General features: G+C 43.1%; 1 protein-coding gene across 1 annotated transcript in view; it reads left to right on the top strand.

Annotated features, from left to right (window-relative positions):
• fam234a (family with sequence similarity 234 member A) overlaps positions 1-17,977 on the top strand; it is a 42,856-nt gene that overhangs the window by 14,885 nt on the left and 9,994 nt on the right. Inside the window, exons 4-8 of the mRNA XM_086000472.1 lie at positions 169-354; positions 8,104-8,234; positions 10,303-10,462; positions 15,290-15,440; positions 15,748-15,894. Of these exons, the coding sequence (XP_085856598.1) occupies positions 169-354; positions 8,104-8,234; positions 10,303-10,462; positions 15,290-15,440; positions 15,748-15,894 (775 nt within the window). The remainder of the gene's footprint in view (positions 1-168; positions 355-8,103; positions 8,235-10,302; positions 10,463-15,289; positions 15,441-15,747; positions 15,895-17,977) is intronic.

The following is a 17,977-nucleotide window of genomic DNA, read 5'->3' on the forward strand; positions in this document are numbered from 1 at the left end:
GTTTCTGTACAAATCATTCATTGTTGAACTTGAGCTGCAAAGAAGTAATGTAATTTTTTATACAGATATACTGCTCGTTCCTTTTAATTTGCTTGCATGTACTAAAATACTTATTTGTACAACAATGTTATTTCTTGGTTAATTAATTTATTTTGCTTTTTTTTAAAGGCCTTTCTTCTCCTTGTGCCTATCTAACTGTTCTCTCGGGAACAAATGGGAGTCTCCTATGGCAGAGAGCTTTAGCAGAGGATGTTCAGCATGTGCAATGTGGGATTGAAAACCTAGGTGGTACGAAGTCTTCAGGATGCCTAGTCATTGGAATCCTTCATCTCCTTACTGCAATCAGTTCTTCAGGTATATATTTCAGAATAGTTTTATCTTTTTGATACTGTTCTCCTAAGCACTTTATTTTCTTAAATATTTCAGCTATTTAAAAAGATGAAACCATAGAACAAAAGAGAGAACGAAAGACTTGCATTTATATAGCGCCTTTCGCGACCACCGGACATCTCAAAGCACTTTTCAGCCAATGAAGTACTTTTGGAGTGTAGTCACTGTTGTAATGTGGGAAACGCGGCAGCTAATTTGCGCACAGCAAGCGCCCACAAACAACAATATGATAATGACCAGATAATCTGTTTTTGTTATGTGGATTGAAGGATAAATATTGGTCAGGACACTGGGGATAACTCCCCCTGCTCTTCTTCGAAATAGTACCTTGGGATCTTCTACGTCCACCTGAGAGAGCAGACGCGGCCTCGGTTTAACGTCTCATCCGAAACCATCCAACACTGCAGCACTCCCTCAGCACTGCACTGGAGTGTCAGCCTAGCTTTATGTGCACAAGTCCCTGGAGTGGGACGTGAACCCACAACCTTCTGACTCGGAGGCGAGTGTGCTATCCACTGAGCCACAGCTGACACTATAAACAGTCATTTAAATAGATTAATTAAAATAAGAAAATACTCTTCTATAAGTATGAATAAAGTACACAGCTTATTAATCAAATATTAGGTCAGGAAGGTTAGCGGGTGGGGGGATAACTTTATCCAAGATGGATATGGAGGAGGCAGATAGGGATGAGGGGAGAGGGTAAAGGAACATGGGGAAACAGGAGGAGGAGGAGGAGAAGTGAGAGAGGAATGGGCATTAGATAGTGGATGACAGGGATGGGGAGGTGAGAGGCGGGGGAAAAGAGGACCGGAGATAGAAGCAGGAGGGAGTGGAGGAGAATGGGGGAATGAGGAGAGAAAAAGCGGGGCGTGGCAAACTTTCAGTTGGAGGAGGAAATACTGTGAATCGTCCTTCCCTTCCTCAGGCCGAGAGATTTTCTTCTGGGGCTGGCGGGGCGCAGGAGAAATGTTTGTGAGGAACTAGCCTGCCATCCCGCAGCTCCTGATTTTCTGGTCAGTGGTCAGGAGTTGGAAGGTTAGTAGTGACCTCTTCCACCCCGGAACCACTTGTCTGCCCACTGAGGTGGGGCTGTTTGCATACAAGCTTCCTCTAACCAGGACTTGATCTTCTGGTCAATGGGGACGGAGGTGGCATTACCTTTATGGATTTCTGACTATCGCACCATGGAAGAATCTTGATATAATTTATGTTAAAAATGCTACTATAAAGTTAAATTCACAGAACAGTAGAGTTGGGAAATGTCGATTAGGATTCATTTGAATCGGAATGTTTTTGCCAATGAAAGTTAGGTTAGAAAATCTAGTGAACATTCATAATTATGGAATTGGGGATGTTTCTATTCATGTGAGCTCAGCATGCTGAAAATATAGTCTTAGGCGAATGGGTAATTGGTTTGATTCACAGGTTTACTGGCAAACCCCTTAAGAGGCAAAGAGTTGTGGACCCTGGTGTTCCACATCCTGTATCTACTTAGAGTGTAAGAGAAAAGAGATACTTGGACAGTCAATTAAGTTTTAAACAAAAGGACTGTGATGTGTCTGGGCCCAGAGCTAGAAGTTACAATACAAGAGGTCATTAGTTGTCCAGAAAGAAAAGTAATGCCAAAAACAAGTCAGTCAGTCCATGAAAGGGACAGAGTGTGTGGTTTATTGGCCTAGAAATTGCAGTCGGAGGCGTACCTCCGGGTTCGCCTCCGACCTGCAAAACAATTCCGAAAGTACCTCCTGGCGCCCAGGCTGTGAAGAGTTGCAGTCTCGGGCTTCGAGGCGGAGGGCAGTGTAATGGCCCACGGCTCCCAGGGACACAGGTGGTTCAGAAGCATACCTAGGGTCACATGGGTCCGGTCCTCCAATGACAAAGGAGAATTCCATTGCAGTCATTTACGAAGGGAATCCCCTAATAATATGCAATGGAATCCCAAATCTAATAATTATATACAATGTACAGAATTGCAATTTTATTCATTCATTGCACCAACCTCAATAAAAATTAAAATTTTTTGACAATTTTAAACATCATTAAGACTGTAATTCGGGCCAATATTTGCTTAAACTCATTTAATAAAGGATATGTGCATAATTTAAAAATGTTTAATTTAAGGCTTAGATATCCCCTTACGCTGACCGTAAGACTTACATGGGCAATTGCTGGCCACTCGCAGGGCATATAGCTCAACTCCGTACCAGCGATTACTTTTTTGGACCCTTGTGTACATTGACAGGCCGCAAGTTTCAGATTTCGCGCATGCCGTCACACAGACACTGCAATTCCAGGGCCATTATTTTCTCATTTTTGAATAAGTGAGAATGACTGAAGAAAGTGGGATTTTCTTTGACTGTCACTTGTTATCTGTAAAGCAGCTTAACGACTTGCATCAGGCCTTGTCCCAGTAAAGCGTTTCTCAATCTGTCTACTGAAAGAAGCATTCAAGGGTACTTGTGAAAGATGCTATATTGGGTTTGAGATCACAAGTGGGTCCTATTGTTACAGCTCCAAGTTATGAGATAGTTTAATTAGATATTGGGTGGTATGGGCACATTCCTGAAAGTAAAATGCTCAGACTGCTTATGGGAGTAATCAGCACTGTTGAACCCGAGAGAATATCTCAGACAGACCCGTAATTTGCAGTAGCAGTGGGATTTATAGGTGAGCTTTCTCTGCCAAGGACCTGATTTGCTGCTTAATGGGAGCGGGCTGGGGGCAAGAGAGAGATTGCAGATGGGCCTCCTCCACCCTGGGTCAGTTTTTGTGTTTAGTGGGAAAGGAGGAGGAGATCGGCTTTCCTCAGAGGCTCTAAAAGTTCTTTCGGGGGGGGGTTAGGGGTAGATATACTCTTCCTATGTCCAGAACATATATTTCTGCTTTAAGAGGGTGTAGGGCAGGCGAGTTCCTCAAAACATCCAGCAATTTTCAGATTAGGTGTGTTCTCAAAGCTTGAGTCTGAGTAAGTAGCAGGGGGAAGGGGTTGGGCAAGTATTGGAGACGTGAAAGAAAGACTTGCATTTGTATAGCGCTCAGGATATCCCAAAGCACTTTACATCCAATGAAGTACGTTTGAAGTGTAATGTAATGTAGGAAACGCAGCAGCCAATTTGTGCACAGCAAGCTCCTACAAACAGCAATGTGATAATGACCAGATGATCTGTTTTTGTTATGTTGATTGAGGGATAAATATTGGCCAGGACACCGGGGAGAACGCCCCTGCTCTTCGAAATAGTGCCACGAGGTCTTTTATGTCCACCTGAGGTCCACCTGAGAGCAGACAGGGCTTTGGTTTAATGTCTCACCTGACAGACAGCACTTCCTACAGTGCAGCACTCCCTCAGCACTGCACTGGAGTGTCAGCCTGGACTTTTGTGCTCAAGTCTCTGGAGTGCGACTTTGAACCCACAACCTTCTGACTCGGGCGAGAGTGCTACCAACTGAAGGCTGGATTTTTCCAATGGGGAGCTTTTGGAGGCGGGACTCCCACTTGTCGGGTTTTAGTCCCGCCTTCATCGACTTCTGGCCAACGCATGCTATTTTCCCTTGATTGACCTTGTTAAGCCCGCTAGCGGCCAATTAAGGGGAAGCTGGTTACAGAGAACGTCAGCGTATGACGTTTCAGCTGTCAAAAATTTTTGCCAGATGAATTGTCATCGTTTGACAGCTCTGTGAAGCTGTCAAGCATTGACATTCTCTGTAGTTTGATGAGTTTTTGAATTCAAGACTCATCAAACCTCTTTCTTTAGCAGAAATTAGATGGTGTTGCATTGGAGAATGCAGCAGCCATCTGTCATCTCTGCCGCGGAGATGTGAGACTCTCCGCATCCCCACTGACTGAAGCCTGCAGGAAGAAACAAAGGTAAGTAAACTTTTTCAAACACTTTTCACTCACCTCACATACTCACCTCTCCACACTTGCCCCCATCACTTACCTTCACAGCGCACTTTTGCACCCCGCAGACCCACTGCTCGCGTCTGTGACCCTGGTGGGGTTCACAGCCTTCAGGAAGCCCGCACTTGTGTGGGTAAAATGGGGATAATCCTCTTATCTGCCTGTACTTATTAACAGGCAGTTAAGTGGCTGTAATCCCCTTCCCGCCTCCAGGAGACGGGACCCGGTGCGGGTCGGCTACCCGCCTCCTGGGAAGATGGCACGGAGATGGGTTGGGGGCGGGGTGGGTGGGGGTGGGCACCCACCCCCAGATTCCACCATTTTCCCCCCAGATTCCACCATTTTCCCGGCACTCCCGCCTCTAAATCCGCCTCCCCGGGGCTGGCAAGATCGCGCCCTGAGCCACGGTTGACACTGGGATGCAAAGGGAGAACATAATAACATTGTAAGCTTCTTTGGGGTGGCAAATGAGGCAGATATCAAAAGCCTTGGATGCAGAAATCCGAGCGAGTGGGTGGGAAATCATATGGGCGATGGCAGTGGGTCCATTGTTGGTCTCAAGGTGCTGGGCGATGAAAATTCCCAATTTTTATCACGAGAAACATAGCCAGGAAGCAATGGCCCCAGACAAGGAAGTGTTTTTTCTATGCTGGGCGCCAGGTGAGAACATGAGAAATCAGAAGCCAGGCAAAGAACTGGCATTTTAAAGATTATTTACTGCCTGGTGGAGGTAAATAGCAAGTTATCATTTATTTACATATTTGAAAACATAAATAAACACATACCGGATTTCCTTTCTTATACAGTGGAAATCCAAAATGGCGCTGATTTACTGCAGTGTAAACTGCTCCATTGGGTCACCCTGTGGTCAGAACTAACCACTGGATGTAGACTGAAAGCAGTTCTTCAAGTTTTGTGTCACATTAATGAAAAATTCTACTAAAAACAGGACATGGCATGTTTCACTGAAAATCCTATTGGGAACATTGGCATAGGACTTTTGAATGGAAAGATACGTATTTTGGAGTGGATGAATGCTGGGATTGGTCCCTAACAGTTGGATTTGTTAATTAGGACAAAGTGTGACCCAGGAGTTTGTATATGGTGTCACCATCACTTAGAATGCTAGCAGGTAAGTCAGCTGCCTTTTTCTTTCATAGTAAAAGCCGCAACAGTCCATTACTGGATTGGTTTTTTTCACCCATCAAATAAAACAGCTGACAATTAGGGATGGGCAATAAATGCTGGCCTTGCCAGCGAATCCCACATCCCATGAACGAATAAAAGAAAACTTTAACTTGCAGTTTTTACTATATAATAGCTTGAGGGGTTAGAACAGAAAGTGACTTTCAAAACATTAAGTAAAAAGCAGTAAGTAAATAGAATTCAGTATATAATAAAGAATTTCTATAGGGTTAAATATATGAATAGGTATGGCAGGATCAGAGTCTAGAGTGATGTGTGTGGCATGCATGGTAAAGACTTGGACAAATATAAGCTGGTCAAAGAGTCAGCATAGATTTGTGAAGGGTACGTCATGTCTGACTAGTTGAATTTTTTGAGGCGGTCACAAGCATGGCAGATAGGGGAGTGTCTGTTGCCTAAATGGACATCCAGAAGGCCTTTGATAAGGTTCCGCAGAAGAGATGGCATTGGAGGTAACCTTGCGACATGGGTTGGAAATTGGCTGGGAGGTAGGAGACAGAGAGTAGGGATAAAGGGAACATTCTTTGATTGGTGGGATGTGACGAGCAGTGTACCTCAAGGATCTGTACTGGGCCCTCAGCTTTTCATAACTATTATAGACTTGGAGAATTGTATATCTAAGTTTGCAGATGACACTTAGCTAGGAGGCACAGTAAGTTGTGTAGATGGGAGCAGGAAGTTACAAAGGGATATAGACCAACTAAGCAAATGGGCAAAACTGTGGCAGAATGTGGGCAAGTGAGAGGTTATCCATTTTGGATCCGAGAAAGGCAAATCAGAATATTTTCATAACCGTGAGAGACGAGGAGCTTTGGAGGAGCAGAGAGATTTAGGTGTCCATGTAAACAAATCACTGGAAGCTGATGTACATGTACAAAAGTAGTCAAAAATGCTAAGAGAATGTTGGCCTTTATCTTAATGGGTTTGGATTCGAAACGTGAGTAAGTTGTACTTCAGATGTACAGAGCCTTGGTCAGAGTACTGTGTTTAGTTTTGGGCACTGCACCTCAGGAAAGAGATAATTAGCCTTGGATGGGATGTAGCACCGATTCACCAGAATCATACTTGTGGGTTATTTATGAGGACAGGTTGCATAAATTTGGCTTGTATTCCCTTGAATTTAGACGGTTGAGTGGTGATCTTATTGAGGTGTTTAAATGATAAAGGGATTTGATAGGGTAGCTATAAGGAAACTATATTTCCTCTGGAGGGAGCATTCAGAACAAGGGGCCATAATCTAAAAATTAGAGTTAGGTCATTTAGGAGTGAAATCGGGAGCATTTTTTTCACACAAAGGGTAGTGGAAATCTGTAACTCTTGTTTAAAAGACTGGATGTTGGGACAACTGAAATTTTCAGGACTGAGATCAATAGATATTTGTTAGGTACGCTTGTCGAGGGACCTGGATAAAGACGGGTAACTGAACTTGAGCTTCAGAACAGCCATGATCCAATAGGATGGCACAACATGCTCGGGGCTGAATGGGCTACTCCTAATCCTATTATCTTATGATATGCTGAGTTTAATAATGCATAAAATACTTGGCAGTGAAAGGACTACAATTTTGGAACATTTTGTTAAATTCATTTTGCATGAGGGACCCCCTGCAAATATTGGCGCACACCTGTCCTAAATTCAAAAGAGTATGTCAGCTACTCATAGGAAAAAGTGCTATCATTGCAGAAAACATGTTTTATTAGTATACAGTGATGCAAAGTAAGCAAATACAGTAATATTCAGAAATGTGGTGACTGACAGTGAAACCTGATGACCAAGTAGCTCCTAGTTTATGAACCTGTTGTCTATGAAAACACTAGGTGGTATTTACTTCAATAATAATTGTACTTTAATAAAAGGAAAAGGGCGGTGAACATTATATAAGTCAGTTTGGCTCAGTTAGTGGCACTCCTGCCTTTCATCAGAAGGCTGTGTGTTGAGGCTTTACTCCTAGAGCTTGATGGAATCATCTAGGCTGATGCCTCTGTGGTACTGCAAGTGTGTCAGTACTAAATGCACTGCTATCCTTCAAATGAAAAATTAAACTGGGATCTCAACTACCTGTGGACATTAAAGATTCCTAGGGCACTATTTGAAGAAGAGTAAGGAGTTCTCCCAGTGACCTGGCCAACATCCCTTCCTTAATCAGCACCGCAAAAAATAAATCCACATTAACTGGTCAGTAGTGTCATTGCCATTCATGGAATTTCACTGTTCAAAACTCCCTTGAAAGTAATTCACTGTATGCAGCACCTTGAGAAGTTTCTAAGTGGTGCTATATAAATATGAGTCTTTGTATAATATTGTTTGTCAAATAATCTTAGGAGCTTGCTTTAGATTCTGTTATGAGTTACACAACATGTATTTCAAGCACCATAGTTATTTATTACTTCTATATTATTGCCATTCCTGTAATGCCTTGTGTCAGAGAATGTAAAAAAAAAAGTCAACTTTACGACAGGCAAACTGGAAAAGAATGTGGATGATCCAGAAATGTGAAGCTTTCATATGTATCAATGGCTGGCAATACATTTTCCAAAAATGGCCTAAAACTATATGTGCCGTTTCATTTTGTGGATACTTATAATGTCTCATGCGTTCTATTTAAGGAGAAACATTGTGGACATTCAACTCTAGTTTCACTGTTGACCTTTCGGTGATTGGTCCTGCATTGATACTACCAGATCTGGATGATGATGACGTTGGAGACATTTTGATTTTTTTTACACCTACTGATCAGGTATGGCAAAGGGAATGTTTCTGCCATTGATGACGTGACTGGCTGTGGTTGTGGCATGCGAAGTGTGTGAATTTTTTTCTGGCCATGATAAATCCAATATGATTTAGATGAGAGTAGTTCCTTTTTGTTACTTAGAATGTGTTATTATGTTGCATATTTGCAGGAGACATTTGCAGAGCTACGGGGAAAGAGCAGGGGACTGAGACTAATTGGATAGCTGTTTCAAAGAGTCGGCACAGTCACAATGGGCCGAATGGCCACCTTCTGTGCGCTATGATTCTATATTGTTACTTCTCTTGTTCAGAAATCCTAAACACATAGGTCTGGCAGGAGATTGGGGCCTGGAGTTTCCGCTCAATTGCTCTGGTTTTTACGGTGCAATTTCCCTGATGTCAGCGTAACTGCCGCAAAAGATTGCGGAATTTTAAGTTGACTTTTTTTACATTCTCTGACAAGGCATTACAGAAATGGCAATAATATAGTAATAAGCGGAATCTCTACCCCCAAGTGTATAAGTACTGCACTGTGTTGTGGTAGGATACTTGCTTGTGTACACCATTCTCCAGATATTGTTCCCTGTAAGGAGAGATGAAAAATGTCAAGATGATTCACCTTGGTAACTCCTAACCACCTGAAAACAGCCAATTATAGAGCATTATCGGGGGGGGAAAGCCTGTGAAGAAGTTATCTGTTTGCCTGTTGGTTGGGGAATAAAGTGCGGTGTGATGTCGACAACCTAAAAAACCAAAATAATTAAATATGAGCTATAAAGTGAATCGAGATGAGTGAGATGGGGTTGCAGCATAACTTAACCACATACTGTGATCATTTACTCTGAAACCAATCATGGAACATAAACATACTGCCATTCAATTTTTTGAAACTCATACTTATTTTCTCATTTGCCCCCCCGCCGTTCCTTTCCTCTCAAGGCAATGGTTTAGATTGGGTATGCTTCCATGGATGATCATTGTTAATGCATGAACCTGGACATGGGTGTCAAACCTAATGGATCCAGGGCCATCAAAACCAGTAAGTGGGCAGTATATGATTGCATAATGGGAGCCCATATTCACCATAAAGTGAGTTTCTCCCCCAACTCTATATATATATATATATATATATATATATATATATATACACACACACACACACACACACACACACACACACACACACACACACACACACACACACACAAAGTGAGACTCCAAATAAGAAAAATCATGTGAGGCCCCCCATCCCCTTTTTCCCCGTCCCTCACTCCTCATTCAGCTTCTCCTTTAGCTCAATTTTCTAAAGCCTGGTTTTTATTTATCATTCTTTCTCTATCTTCCTATCCCCGTTTCTGGTTTTCTCTCACTTCTTCTCTATCTTTCTCGTTCTCCTTTTTCTCTCTCTCTCTCTCTCTCTCTCTCACCCTTTCTCCTCTGTACCATTTCAGATTACAGTACAACTTTGGAAAGATCCTATTATTTTCAAGAGTATAATTCTCTGCATCAAAAGCGGTTTCTTCTGTGATCACCGGCAGCAGGAGCCACTGAAGCAGCATGCGGAGCAGGGAAGGATTCTTCAGCTCTTTAAAATTGGAAGAATGGTAAATGCTGCTCCTTGACTGATCAAAATCTTATCAATCAGGGAGCACCTTTTCCAGTCCACCAGCCCAGGGGCTTCAAACAGCTTGAAGATGCTGAAGGTGGCTTTCTGCACAAGCACAAAGAAGAAGGGAACTGCCAGGGTGTGAATGGAGAGCAAGATTGACCCTCCCCTTTAAGAACTGGCCGGCGCCAGTGTGTCTGTGTTCCATTGCTGACTGACATCACATGAACTTCGCCAGCGCTCTGAGGTAGCGCCTTGCTCCTTGACGTTAGCGCATTGAGAGGTGTGTAGCGCCTGATTTAGCACTCTAATCACCTCCAGGGGCGATAGAAGCCAAGTTTGCAGTTGGAGGCGATAATTAGCGCCAGGCGCTAAACTTTGTGTCCGGCCGATAATTGCGTCCCAAAAGGGGCGATACCGAATTTCTCCCCCTATATGTTTAAAGACTTAGTTGTGTGTTTTCTTTCAGGTTGGCTCTGTCACTAAGTTGATCTTTCTGCTATTGTCTGGAAGGAGTGGAGATCCCATTGGTCAAGAGGTGTACCACAATATGACTGAAGGTTTTGTGCATTTTAGTCCACTGATACACATTACCAACACTGGAGCCTACTATATTCTCTTTATTGAAGGTAAGTGACTGAACAATATTTTTATTTGTGTGTTTTTTTCCCTCTTCATTTTTCTTGTATCTGGCTTTCCTTAAAAGCTGTGCCTCATTCTAGGATACGTTTTCACATGTGCTGGCCCTCCAATACCTTATCCAAATCATTCTCCATGTGAGTTTGAACAGCAAATGTTAGTGCATTGTTTGACAATGAGGCAATAGCAGCGAAGCCTGATTCCATCCATGTGTACTAATGTTAGCTTAAATCAGTGGTAGCACTATTGCCTTTGAGTGAGACAGTTGTGGGTTCAAGCCCCACTCGACTCCTATTTCATTGCATTACTGAGAGGTCCATTTTTAGTTGAGATGTTAAACTGAAGCTCTATCTGCTTGTTTTATGTGGGCACTTTTTTGAAGAATAGCACAGAGTTCTCCAGAGGTCTTGGCCTACTTTCATCCTCGACCAACACAACCAAATTGTTTGCTGCTGTGTTTGCCTACAAAACACCAGTGACTGAATTTCAAAAGTAATTCATCGGCTGTGAAGCACTTTGGGATGTTTTGAGGATGTGAAAGGTATTATGTAAATTATTTTCTTTCTTAAATGTAGCACATATTTTCTGGATAGTGATTAGGGCTGTGAACACTAGTTACTGAGACCAATTGTAAACCTCCACTTCTGCCTGACTTAACAGGCAATTAATTTTACACCAATGGATCAAAGCAATCCAGTGAAGCTACAACACAAGGCAACCTGCATGCTAAACACCAAAAGCAAGAGAGTGTAGTTGGAGGTAAACAATATAACCAACAGATCAGAGCAAAGCTAGCTCTACAACATCCTGTTGAGAATGGTGGTCGACAGTCAGGCAACTAAGAGGAAGAGGAGGTTCCATGAACATCCCATCCTCCACCACGGCAGAGCCTAGCATGTGAGTGCTAGAGACGAGTGAAATATTTTTAAGCATCTTCAGCCAAAAGTGCCAAGTGGTTGATCCTACTTGGCAGCCTCCTGAGATCCCCACCATCGTAGATTCAAATGTCCAGACAGTTTGGGTCACTCGATGTGACTAAGAAGCAGTTGGATACAATGGACACAGCAAAGGTTTTGGGCTCTGATAACACCCCAGCTGTACTGCTGAAGACCTGCACATGAGAACTAACCAGCCCCTAACCAAGTGCAGCTATGACTTTGGCATTAACCTGGCAGTGTGGAAAAATGCCCAGGTATACCCTATCTACAAAAAGCAGGACAAATTTAACCTGGTCAATTACCACCCTATCAATCTCTTCCTGCTCAGTTCAGGTTCCAACAGAAGCACCCAACTCGTGACCTCATCAAAGCCTTTATTCAGATGTGGACATTAGAGTTGAATTTCTGAGGAGAGTTGGGAGTAGCTGCCTTGACATCAAGGTAGCATTCAACCAAGTATGGCACCAAGGAACCCTAGCAAAACTGAAGTCAACTGGGGGTCAATAGGAAAACCGTCCAGTGGTTAGAGTTCTATCTGATTCACAGGAATATAAATGATCATGGTTGTCGGAGGCCAATCATTTCTGCTGGAGTTCCCCAAGGTGGTGCCCTTAGCCCAACCATTTTTAGCTGCTTGATCAAAGACCTTCCCTCTGTAATGAGGTCAAGAGTGGGGATGTTCTTTGACTGCTGTGCAGTATTCAGTTCCATTCACAACTCATCTGATAATAGGACCTACAGCAGGATCTGGACAAAATCCAGACTTGGGCTGACATGTGGCAGGTAACATTTGTGCTATGTAAGTCCCAGATAATGACTATCTCTAACAAGAAAGGACTCAACCATTGCTTAAATAAAAACAGAAAATGCTGGAAGTACTCAGCAGGTCAGGTAACGTCTGTGGAGAGAGAAACAGTTAACATTTCAGGTCGATGACCTTTCATCAGAACTGGAAAAAGTTAGCGATGTAACAGATTGTAAGCAATTGCAGGGGCAGGGAAGGGGGGAGGGGAGGAAAGAACAAAAAGGAAGGTCTGAAAGTGGAAGGCAGGAGAGACTAAAAGGCAAAAGGTACGATTGTACAAAGCAAAAGAAGCTGGTAATGGGACGAGTAAAGAAACAAAAGACTGGTCTAGAAGAGGTGTAAATGGGTATCACAGAACCATCAACAGCTGCCATCTGGAAAAAATAGGGGCAGAGGTTATGGTCTGAAATTTTTGAACTCTTTTGAGTTCAGAAGGCTGTAAAGTGCCCAACGCAGATTAGGTGACCGCTTTGCGAAACACCTCCATTCAGTCCACAAACGTGACCCAAAGCTTCCGGTCGCCTGTCGCTTTAATTCTCCACTCCACTCCCACTCTGATCTCCCTGTCCTCGGCCTCTTACACTGTTCCAACGAAGCTCAACGTAAGCTTGAGGAACAGCACCTCATCTTTCGATTCGGCACTTTACAACCTTCTGGACTCAACATCGAGTTCAACAATTTCAGACTGTAAACTGTCCCTATTTTTTCACATGGCAGCTGTTGTTGATTCTGCGATACCCATTTACACCTTTTCTACACCCATCTTTTGTTTCTTTACTTGTCCCATTACCATCTCCTTTTCCTTTGTACTATTATAACGTTTGTCATTTAATCACTCCTGCCTTCCACCCTATCACAGACCTTCCCTTTTGTTCTTTCCTTCCCTCCCCCCTTTCTCTGCCTCTGCACTTGCTTAAAATCTGTTATATCTCTAACTTTTTCCAGTTCTGACGAAAGGTCATCAACCTGAAACATAGGGCTGGATTTTGTCAATGGGGAGCTTTTGGAGGCGGGATTCCCACTTTTTGGGTTGTAGTCCCGCCTCCATCGACTTGTGGCCAACCCACGCTATTTTCCCTTGATTGACCTTGTTAAGCCCGCCCAGCGGGCTCAGCAGGCCAATTAAGGGACACCTGGTTACTGGTGACGTCAGCGATTGACATTTCATCTGTCAAGAGCTTTTGACAGATGAAAAATCAGCATTTGACAGCTCTGTGAAGCTGTCAAACACTGACAATCTGTCTTCTAACTTGAGTCCTTCTACTCAGACTCCGTTAGAGAGCTCTCCAGACCAGAAAGCAGAGGCGGCAGCTTTTGACAGTTCAGCGGCCATTCTGCTTTCTGTGCCGGTGAGCTGAGGGACTCCCGAGAACTGAAGGAAGGAATCCTGCAGGAGAAAGTAAAGGTATGTAAAACTTATTAAAACACTTTACACTTAACTCACACACTTACCTCTGCACACATGCACCCATCACTCACCTGCACAACGGACATCTCGACCCCTCCAACCCCTTCAGACCAACAGTCCGCCTCGCTAACTTGGCGTGGTTCGGAGCTGTCGGGAAGCCCACACTTCAGGGCTAAAAATAGGGATTAGGCAAAAAACTGCCTGTTAACAGGCAGTTAATTGGCACTAATCCCCTTCCCGCCTCGGGGAGGCGGCTCCCAGCGCAGGTCGGATACCCGCCTCCTGGGACATTGGCACGCAGGCGGGATGGGTTCCTGCCCCCTGATTCTGCAATTTTCCTGCCTCCTTGGGGCTTGGAAATTCGAGCCCATTAACTCTGTTTCTCGCTCCACAGATGTTGCCTGACTTGCTGAGTATTTCCAGCATTTTCTGTTTCTATTTCAGATTTCCAGTATCCATAGTATTTTGCTTTTGTCTCAACTATTGCTTCCTGGCCTTCGATGGCACTGCCATCACCAGGTACCCCATCATTAACATCTTGGTTGGGGGAGGAATCACCATTGGCCAGAAGTTTAACTGGACCAGCCTTATAAACACCTTTACTGACTATACTCCCAACACCACTGTCCATTAATAAAGACAGTGAACAGTAGCAGGCCTAGGACTGACCCCTGGGGGACGCCACTAGTAATGTGCCTCCAGGCTGAACCACATACATTAACTCTCACTCTTGACTTTGAGTAAGAGGTTATGGGTTCAAACCCCATTCCAGAGCACATAATCTGGGATAGCACTTCAGTGCAGTACTAAGGGAAAGCTGCACTGTCAGAGATGACATCTTTTGGGTGAGAAGTTAAACCGAGGCCCCAACTGCCTGGTAGATGTAAAAGATCTCATAGCACTATATGAAGAAAAGCAACAGAGTTTTCCTGATGTCCTGGCCAATACTTATCCCTCAACCACCATCACTAAAACAGATTATCTGTTCATTTTTCTCATTGCTGTTTGTGGGACATTGTTGCCGCGTTTCCCTGCATTACAACAGTTCTTTCTTTCAAAGGCTATCAAAAACATACAGTGTAGATTCGCCAGCAAGATACTAGAGATAAGGTGTAATTAATGAATGGCTGGGACTGTTATCACTGAAGCAGAGAAGGCTAAGAGGAGATCTAATAGAGGTTTTTTTAAAATTCGGAAGTATTTTGATGGGGTGAATAAGGAAAAACTATCCTCTGTTTGGAGAGTCAGTGAGGAGGGGTCATCAATTAAAAATTGCTTCAATGAGAGTGAGAAGAGATTAGGAGAGAATTCTTTATGCAGAGAGTTGTTAGAGCATGAAATGTTTTGACACGGAGTATGTGAGGCAGAGAGTACTGCATTTTTTTAAGGAAAGAGTAGATAAACATGCGAAGCAGAGAAAGATATTGGTCTATGCGAGGAGGGTGATTGGATTGGCCAAATGATTTCATTTTATGCGGTAAACTTCTATGGTTCTTGCCATTTACCTAAATTGCTGTTTTTATCTCTTGGTTAGTGTCTGGGCTCATGGAAGCAGAGGGATTGTTTCCCCTACCTTTTGCTACGCATTAACCTTTTGATCCATTTGCAGATCAAGAACCATCTGTAGTGTCAAAAAAGCAAATAAAACAATTTTCCTAATCCACAGGAGCTGTACAAGGAGTGGCACTGAAAGACATTTATGTACAAGCAACTGGAATACCACTTACAGCATCTAAACTAAATGCAGTATTTCTTAAATTGGACCCTGAATGGGAGAAAAACACTGATCCAGTGTCTAGAAAAATAGAAATATCTAGGTAAGCTTGCACATGTGTATTTCTGCTATTAAATCATATACCTTCAAAAAAGCAAACCTTCAATTTACATCAACATTTTGGTTATTTTGAAAAAGACAGTTGCAATTCTTTTGGAGACGGTAACCTTTGATGAGGTTCAAAAATTTTGCTTTATGCCTTTTCATAAGGTAGGAATTTTGACAAATGATGGTCAGTATAATAGTTCAATTTAACTGGTAAAATCCAGTAGTGATTTCGAGTGCAGAAAAAAAATGTCTGGATTGTTAATATTTCATCATTGTTTTTTCTCAATCTTTCTCCCATGCAGTTCTAGAACAGCTAAATATCTTCAGCAGGTGCACGTCCCAGGAAAGAATGCTGGCAAACTGCTAATCAGCACAAATGACACAGTTGAGCTTTTGGATGGACAAAGCTTGCAGACCTATTGGCACCATAATATATCTCAGATTCAAGGGTATATTTTTATTTAATCTATGGCTAAGGCAGTACTTCTAGTAAAACTACGTTTAAGTGCTTTCTTAGGGCTAATAGGACTGTTAAAAGTTTAGGGCCTTGCCATCTCAGGTTCAGTGGTATCCAGTAAGTGGACCTTGTATGCGACAGAGTAGAATAGTCTTGCCCAATATGTACTTATACAGTAGTGTAATGCAGGGGTATAACAGTGGTACCCTCTTGTGAGCTAACCTAGATAGGAACATAGGATTGCTAGACAAAAAAAACCCACAGACCGTCTACTTTGCCTTCTACCGTCCTGGTAGTCACATGATACAACCATAATAGAGTTATTAATGGAGCTGTGTGTCTTTTGCATGTGCCCCCATTTGCCTCCAGTCTCTTCAAAGGTGGGCCAAGAAAACACCTGGCATGAGGTCAGATGCAAATTGCTAAGCTGCTTTATTGCACAGTGAATGAACATGCAGAACAATAGTTATGATCAGACATACTCCATTCAATTAGTACAACTTATTTTTGTACAATTATGCAAATATAATAAACACATCGGTGTTTCCCCACATTGGTGGGTTGTCTTGTTTGACTTCCAATAAAACCTAACTGCCCTCTTGCATTCTCCTCCTGTGGCTGGCGAAGGTTTGTCCTCACAGCTTTCTGTTTAAAAACCTGACTGTCCGTGCGTCTGTCTTTATTTCTGTGTTTACAACCCGAAGGATGGCTTGTGCCAGACACCAGCTGTCGAATGTCCCTGAATAGGAACTTAGCATAATGGGTGTGGGGTGTTCATGGATTGCTGAGGCAGACTGACAAATTGGCTAATATCAACAGAAAACGCTGGAAAAACTCAGCAGGCCAGGCAACATCCGTGGAGAGAGAAACAGAGTTAATGTTTCAGGTCGAAGACCCTTCATCAGAACTGAGAAAAAAGCAGGAAATGCAACAGATTAAAAAGCAAGTTTGGGGGCTGGGAAATGGGGGAGGGGATGAAAGAACAAAAGGGAAGGTCTGTGAGAGGTGAAGAGACATTGAGATATTCAAGGCGAGACGAGATGGTAATAGGACAGGTAAAGAGACAAAGGATGGCTCTAGTTGCTTGTTATTTACAGTTTTTGAGGAAACAACATCTAAGCTTAGCTCATCAGCATTTTAGCTACCTTTCCACTCATTGCCTTTTTTTAAAAATGTGTGTACAAACTTTGTTTTAAAACATAACCCTTAAATGTAACTTTTTCCTAAATACTTTCTGTGGAAAAATGGTGGACAAAATCCCAAAATGTGTTGAGGATATTGTAAAATGCAGTTGCTATTATGTATTATTTTTATATATTGCATTTTTTGTTAAGCTCAAGGAAATATCATTCTAAAAAGGATATGGAGGCATTGGAGAGGGTGCAGACAAGATTTACAAGGATGATACCAGAAATGCGAGGTTACACCTATCGGGAAAGGACGAACAGGCTGGGTCTCTTTTTTCTTGAAAAGAGACGGCTGAGGGGTGACCTAATAGAGGTCTTTAAAATCATGATTTGTTTTGATAGAGTGGATGCAGAGAGAATGTTTCCACTTGTGGGGAGGAGCAAAACTAGAGGCCTTCAATATAAGATGGTCACCAAGAAATCAAATAGAGAATTCAGAAGAAACTTCTTTATCCAGAGAGTGGTGAGAATGTGGAACTTGCTACCACGGAGTGGTTGAAACAAATAGTGTAGATGCATTTAAGGGGTGGTTAGATAAGCATATGAGGGAGAAGGGAATAGAGGGTTATGCTGATAAGGTTAGATGAGGAAAGACGGGAGGAGGCTCGAGTGGAGCATAAACGCCAGCATTGACTGGTTGGGCCGAATGGCCTGTTTCTCATAGTCATGGGGGAAAAATTCAGTTGTTTGCGCCTCCCGTTAGCGCCTTAAGAGGGCCTTAAGAGGGCGCTAATGGGACGCAAAGCAACTAGCGCCCAGGCGCAGCGATGTTTGCGCCGCTCGCGAAATTAACTAGACATTTTGTGGCGGCGCTAAACACTACCGCCACGATCTCCTGCGCCGGCAGATTGTGACGTCAGTCGAGTGCGCAACGTCCCGTTAACGCCC

This window comes from Somniosus microcephalus, chromosome 11 (genome assembly GCF_052327205.1).
Source record: "Somniosus microcephalus isolate GS21.2 chromosome 11, FLI_Smic_1.0, whole genome shotgun sequence".
Lineage (NCBI taxonomy): Eukaryota > Metazoa > Chordata > Chondrichthyes > Squaliformes > Somniosidae > Somniosus > Somniosus microcephalus.